The sequence below is a fragment of the Gallus gallus genome, unplaced genomic scaffold, assembly GCF_016699485.2.
Source record: "Gallus gallus isolate bGalGal1 unplaced genomic scaffold, bGalGal1.mat.broiler.GRCg7b scaffold_71, whole genome shotgun sequence".
Classification (NCBI taxonomy): Eukaryota; Metazoa; Chordata; class Aves; order Galliformes; family Phasianidae; genus Gallus; species Gallus gallus.
Window position 1 is genome coordinate 64,249 of NW_024096023.1, and position 7,016 is coordinate 71,264.

General features: G+C 60.0%; 1 protein-coding gene across 1 annotated transcript in view; it reads left to right on the forward strand.

Moving 5' to 3' along the window:
• The window catches only part of LOC112530990 (cyclin-dependent kinase 16-like), a gene marked incomplete at both ends in the record, with an annotated part of 58,926 nt that extends 55,092 nt beyond the window's left edge, over positions 1 to 3,834 (forward strand). The window contains one exon of the mRNA XM_040657256.1: positions 3,709 to 3,834. Coding sequence (XP_040513190.1) covers positions 3,709 to 3,834 — 126 coding nt within the window. The remainder of the gene's footprint in view (positions 1 to 3,708) is intronic.
• Positions 3,835 to 7,016: the final 3,182 nt, after the last annotated feature.

A 7,016-nucleotide genomic window follows, 5' to 3' on the forward strand; every position in this document is an offset into this window, starting at 1 on the left:
GGGGTGAACTGGGGGTGGCTATGGGGCCTGGGGGGGGTTCTGGGTGTCTCTTGCACGAGGGCCTTGCACGAAGACAAGTTTATGTTGTCTTATGGGGTCTGGGAGGGACCTATAGGGTCTGGGGAGGATCTGTGGGGTCTGGGGGGGGTCTATGGGGTCTGGGTGGGGGTTATAGGGCCTGGGGGGGGTTCAGGTGTTCTTTTGCACGAGGGCCTTGCACGAGGGCCTTGCACGAGGACAAGTTTATGTTGTCTTATGGGGTCTGGGAGAGATTTGTGCGGTCTGTGGGGGATGTATGGGGTCTGTGGGGGATCTATGGGGTCTGGGTGGGCATTATAGGGCCTGGGGGGGGGTTCAGGCGTCCCTTGCACGAGGGCGTTGCACGAGGGCCGTGTTGCACAAGGACTGGTTTTGGGGTGACTTATGGGGTCTGCGGCGGTATGTGTTGTGTCTGGGAGGGTCTTATGGGGTCTGGGAGGCATCTATGGGGTCTGGGTGGGGGTTATAGGGCCTGGGGGGGTGTTCAGGCGTCCCTTGCACGAGGGCCTTGCACGAGGACAAGTTTATGTTGTCTTACGGGGTCTGGGAGGGACCTATAGGGTCAGCGGGAGATCTATGGGGTCTGGGGGGGGTCTATGGGGTCTGGGTGGGGGTTATAGGGCCTGGGGGGGGTTCAGGTGTTCTTTTGCACGAGGGCCTTGCACGAGGGCCTTGCACGAGGACAAGTTTATGTTGTCTTATGGGGTCTGGGAGAGATTTGTGCGGTCTGTGGGGGATGTATGGGGTCTGTGGGGGATCTATGGGGTCTGGGTGGGCATTATAGGGCCTGGGGGGGGGTTCAGGCGTCCCTTGCACGAGGGCGTTGCACGAGGGCCGTGTTGCACAAGGACTGGTTTTGGGGTGACTTATGGGGTCTGCGGCGGTATGTGTTGTGTCTGGGAGGGTCTTATGGGGTCTGGGAGGCATCTATGGGGTCTGGGTGGGGGTTATAGGGCCTGGGGGGGTGTTCAGGCGTCCCTTGCACGAGGGCCTTGCACGAGGACAAGTTTATGTTGTCTTACGGGGTCTGGGAGGGACCTATAGGGTCAGCGGGAGATCTATGGGGTCTGTGGGGGATCTATGGGGTCTGGGTGGGGGTATAGGGCCTGGGGGGGTGTTCAGGCGTCCCTTGCACGAGGGCCTTGCACGAGGACAAGTTTATGTTGTCTTACGGGGTCTGGGAGGGACCTATAGGGTCAGCGGGAGATCTATGGGGTCTGTGGGGGATCTATGGGGTCTGGGTGGGGGTATAGGGCCTGGGGGGGGTTCAGGTGTCCCTTGCACGAGGGCGTTGCACGAGGGCCGTGTTCCACAAGAGCAGACTTGAAGTTGACTTATGGGGTCTGGGGAGGATCTATGGGGTCTGTGGGGGATCTATGGGGTCTGGGTGGGGGTTATAGGGCCTGGGGGGGGGTTCGGGCGTCCCTTGCACGAGGGCCTTGCACGAGGGCCTTGCACGAGGACAAGTTTATGTTGTCTTGTGGGGTCTGTGGGGGATGTATGGGGTCTGTGGGGGATGTATGGGGTCTGGGTGGGGGTTATAGGGCCTGGGGGGGGTTCAGGTTTTCTTTTGCACGAGGGCCTTGCACGAGGGCCTTGCACGAGGACAAGTTTATGTTGTCTTGTGGGGGATCTATGGGGTCTGGGGAGGATTTGTGGGGTCTGGGAGGGATCTATGGGGTCTGGGTGGGGGTTATAGGGCCTGGGGGGGGGTTGTGGGCGTCCCTTGCACGAGGGCCTTGCACGAGGGCCGTGTTGCACATGAGCAGTCTTGCAGTTGACTTGGGGGGGATCTGTGGGGTCTGGGGGGAGTCTATGGGGTCTGGGGGGGGTCTATGGGGTCTGGGGGTGTTTATAGGGCCTGGGGGGGGGTTCAGGTGTCCCTTGCACGAGGGCGTTGCACGAGGGCCGTGTTCCACAAGAGCAGACTTGAAGTTGACTTATGGGGTCTGGGGAGGATCTATGGGGTCTGGGGGGGATCTATGGGGTCTGGGTGGGGGTTATAGGGCCTGGGGGGGTTCAGGTGTCCCTTGCACGAGGGCGTTGCACGAGGACAAGTTTATGTTGTCTTATGGGGTCTGGGAGGGATTTGTGGGGTCTGTGGGGGATGTATGGGGTCTGGGGGGGATCTATGGGGTCTGGGTGGGCATTATAGGGCCTGGGGGGGGGTTCAGGCGTGCCTTGCACGAGGGCGTTGCACGAGGGCCGTGTTGCACAAGGACTGGTTTTGCGGTGACTTATGGGGTCTGCGGCGGTATGTGTTGTGTCTGGGAGGGACCTATGGGGTCTGTGGGAGATCTATGGGGTCTGGGTGGGGGTTATAGGGCCTGGGGGGGGGTTCAGGCGTCCCTTGCACGAGGGCGTTGCACGAGAAGCCAGAAGGTTGCACAATAGCAGACTTGAAGTTGACTTATGGGGTCTGGGGGGGGTCTATGGGGTCTGGGAGGCATCTATGGGGTCTGGGTGGGGGTTATAGGGCCTGGGGGGGGTTCAGGTGTTCTTTTGCACGAGGGCCTTGCACGAGGGCCTTGCACGAGGACAAGTTTATGTTGTCTTGTGGGGGATCTATGGGGTCTGGGGAGGATTTGGGGGGTCTGTGGGGGATCTATGGGGTCTGGGTGGGGGTTATAGGGCCTGGGGGGGGGTTGTGGGCGTCCCTTGCACGAGGGCGTTACACGAGGGCCGTGTTGCACAAGAGCAGACTTGAAGTTGACTTATGGGGTCTGGGGAGGATCTATGGGGTCTGGGGTGGGATGTATGGGGTCTGGGTGGGATCAATGGGGTCTGGGTGGGGGTTATAGGGCCTGGGGGGGGGGTTCAGGCATCCCTTGCACGAGGGCTTTGCACGAGGAGCCAGAAGGTTGCACAAGAGCAGACTTGAAGTCGACTTATGGGGTTTGGGGGGCGTCTATGGGGTCTGGGGGTGGATCTATGGGGTCTGGGTGGGGGTTATAGGGCCTGGGGGGGGGTTCAGGCGTCCCTTGCACGAGGGCGTTGCACGAGGGCCGTGTTGTACAAGGACTGGTTTTGGGGTGACTTACGGGGTCTGGAGGAGCATCTGTCGGTCTGTGGGGGATCTATGGGGTCTGTGGGGGATCTATGGGGTCTGGGTGGGGGTTATAGGGCCTGGGGGGGGGTTCAGGCATCCCTTGCACGAGGGTGTTGCACGAGGAGCCAGAAGGTTGCACAAGAGCAGACTTGAAGTCGACTTATGGGGTCTGGGGGGGGTCTTATGGGGTCTGGGGAGGATCTATGGTGTCTGGGAGGCATCTATGGGGTCTGGGTGGGGGTTATAGGGCCTGGGGGGGGTTCAGGTGTTCTTTTGCACGAGGGCCTTGCACGAGGGCCTTGCACGAGGACAAGTTTATGTTGTCTTATGGGGTCTGGGAGGGATTTGTGGGGTCTGTGGGGGATGTATGGGGTCTGGGTGGGGGTTATAGGGCCTGGGGGGGGGGTTCAGGCGTCCCTTGCACGAGGGCGTTGCACGAGGGCCTTGCACGAGGACAAGTTTATGTTGTCTTACGGGGTCTGGGAGGGACCTATAGGGTCAGCGGGAGATCTATGGGGTCTGGGAGGGATCTATGGGGTCTGGGGGGGGGTTATAGGGCCTGGGGGGGGGTTGTGGGCGTCCCTTGCACGAGGGCGTTGCACGAGGGCCGTGTTGCACAGGGGCGTGGGCTGCATCTTCTCGGAGATGGTGACGGGGCGGCCGCTGTTCCCCGGAGCCACAGCGGAGGAGCAGCTGCACTTCATCTTCCGAATGCTGGGTGAGGGGATTCGGGGTTTTGGGGGGGGGTTTGGGGTTTTTTGGGGGGGTATTATGGGGTTTTTTGGGGGGGATTTGGGGTTTTGGGGGGGGGGTTGGGAATATGGGGGGGGATTTGGGGTTTTGGGGGGGTATTATGGGGTTTTAGGGGGGTTTTGGAGGGGATTGGGGGGATTTGGGGGGGTATTATGGGGTTTTGGGGGGGTATTATGGGGTTTTGGGGGGTTTTGGAGGGGATTGGGGGGGATTTGGGGTTTTGGGGGGGTATTATGGGGTTTTGGGGGGGTTTGGGGGGGATTTGGGGTTTTGGAGGGGATTGGGGGGGTTTGGGGGGGATTTGGGGAGGGTTTTGGGGGGATTTGGGGGGTATTATGGGGTTTTGGGGGGGATTTGGGGTTTTTGGGGGGGTATTATGGGGTTTTGGGGGGGGATTTGGGGTTATGGCGGGGATTTGGGGGGGTATTATGGGGTTCGGGGGGGATTTGGGGGGGTGTTATGGGGTTTTGGAGGGGTATTATGGGGATTTGGGGGGGATTATGGGGATTTGGGGGGGATTTGGGGTTTTGGGGGGGTATTATGGGGTTTTGGGGGGGTTTGGGGGGGATTTGGGGTTTTGGAGGGGATTGGGGGGGGTTTGGGGGGGATTTGGGGTTTTGGGGGGGGATTTGGGGTTTTTGGGGGGGGGGGTTTGGGGTTTTGTGGGGGAGGTTTGGGGATTTGAGGGGGGCTTGGGGGGGTATTATGGGGTTTGGGGGGGGTTTTATGGGGATTTGGGGGGCATTTGGGGGGGATTTGGGGGGGATTTGGGGGGTATTATGGGGATTTGGGGGGGTGTTATGGGGATTTGGGGGGGATTTGGGGGGGATTTGGGGGGGTGTTATGGGGATTTGGGGGGGTTTGGGGGGGATTTGGGGGGGATTTGGGGGGGTGTTATGGGGTTTTGGGGGGGTTTGGGGGGGATTTGGGGGGGGGGTTTGGGGTTATGGGGTTCTGGGGGGTGTTATGGGGTTTTGGGGGGGTATTATGGGGTTTTGGGGGGTTTTCGGGGGGATTTGGGGTTTTGGAGGGGATTGGGGGGGGTTTGGGGGGGATTTGGGGTTTTGGGGGGGGTTTGGGAATATGGGGGGGGTTTGGGGTTATGGGGGGGAATTGGGGTTTTGGGGGGGGGTTGGGGTTATGGGGGGGATTTGGGGGGGATTTGGGGGGGATTTGGGGTTTTGGGGGGGAGGGGGTGGGGTTATGGGGGGGATTTGGGGTTTTGAAGGGGTTTTGGAGGGGATTGGGGGGGGTTTGGGGGGGATTTGGGGTTTTGGGGGGATTTGGGGGGTATTATGGGGTTTTGGGGGGGGTTCTGGAGGGGGTATTATGGGGATTTGGGGGGGATTTGGGGTTTTGGGGGGGTTTTGGAGGGGATTGGGGGGGGTTTGGGGGGGATTTGGGGTTTTGGGGGGGATTTGGGGGGTATTATGGGGTTTTGGGGGGGGTTCTGGAGGGGGTATTATGGGGATTTGGGGGGGATTTGGGGTTTTTGGGGGGGTTTTGGAGGGGATTGGGGGGGGTTTGGGAGGGATTTGGGGTTTTGGGGGGGATTTGGGGGTATTATGGGGTTTTGGGGGGGGTTCTGGAGGGGGTATTATGGGGATTTGGGGGGGATTTGGGGTTTTGGGGGGTTTTGGAGGGGATTGGGGGGGGTTTGGGAGGGATTTGGGGTTTTGGGGGGGGTTTGGGGGGTATTATGGGGTTTTGGGGGGGATTTGGGGGTTTGGGGGGATGTTGGGGTTATGGGGGGGTATTATGGGGATTTGGGGGTGTGTTATGGGGTTTTGGGGGGATTGGGGTTTTGGGGGGGATTTGGGGTTTTGGAGGGGTTTTGGAGGGGATGGGGGGGGTTTGGGGGGGATTTGGGGTTTTGGGGGGTTTGGGGGGGATTTGGGGGGTATTATGGGGATTTGGGGGGGATTTGGGGAGGGTTTTGGGGGGTATTATGGAGTTTTACGGGGGTTTGGGGTTATGGGGGGGATTTCGGGTTTTTGGGGGGGAGTTTGGGGTTTTGGGGGGGATTTGGGGTTTTGGGGGGGGATTGGGGGGGATTTTGGGTTTTGGGGGGGGTTGGGGGGGATTTGGGGGGGGGATTTGGGGTTTTGGGGGGGTGTTATGGGGTTTTGGGGGGGTATTATGGGGATTTGGGGGGGATTTGGGGGGGGTGTTATGGGGATTTGGGGGGCTTTGGGGGGGTTGGGAGGGTATTATGGGGTTTGGGGGCGATTTGGGGGGATTTGGGGATTTGGGGGGGGGTTGGGGGGGTATTATGGGGTTTTGGGGGGGGTTTGGGGGAGGTTTGGGGGGGGTTGGGGGGGATTTGGGGTTTTGGGGGGATTCGGGGGGCTGTTATGGGTTTTGGGGGGGTATTATGGGGATTTGGGGGGGATTTGGGGAGGGTTTGGGGAGGATTTGGGGGGGATTTGGGGGGGGTTTGGGGTTTTGGAGGGGGGTTTGGGGTTTTTGGGGGGGTATTATGGGGATTTGGGGGGGTGTTATGGGGATTTGTGGGGGATTTGGGGAGGGTTTTGGGGGGGATTTGGGGTTTTGGGGGGGTATTATGGGGATTTGGGGGGGATTTGGGGGTTTGGGGGATGTTGGGGTTATGGGAGGGTATTATGGGGTTTTGGGGGGGTGTTATGGGGTTTTCGGGGGGATTTGGGGTTTTGGGGGGAGGGTTTGAGGTTATGGGGGGGGTTTGGGGTTTTGGGGGGGATTTGGGGTTATGGGGGGGTTTGGGGGGGATTTTTGGGGATGTTATGGGGTTTTGGGGGGATTTGGGGTTTTGGGGGGGATTTGGGGGGATTTGAGGGGTATTATGGGGATTTCGGGGGGATTTGGGGGGGTATTATGGGGTTTTGGGGGGGATTTGGGGGGGGGTTGGGGGGGATTTGGGGGGAAATTATGCGGGGGATTTGGGGGGGGGGTTGGGGTTTTGGGGGGGTATTATGGGGTTTTGGGGGGGATTTGGGGGGGATTTGGGAGGGGTTTGGGGTTTTGGGGGGGTTTGGGGTTATGGGGGGGGATTTGGGGGATTTTGGTGGGATTTGGGTTTTTTGGGGGGGGGGTTTGGGGTTTTGGGGGGGATTTGGGGGGGTGTTATGGGGTTTTGGGGGGTGTTATGGGGTTTTGGGGGGGATTTGGGGGGTATTATGGGGTTTTGGGGGGATTT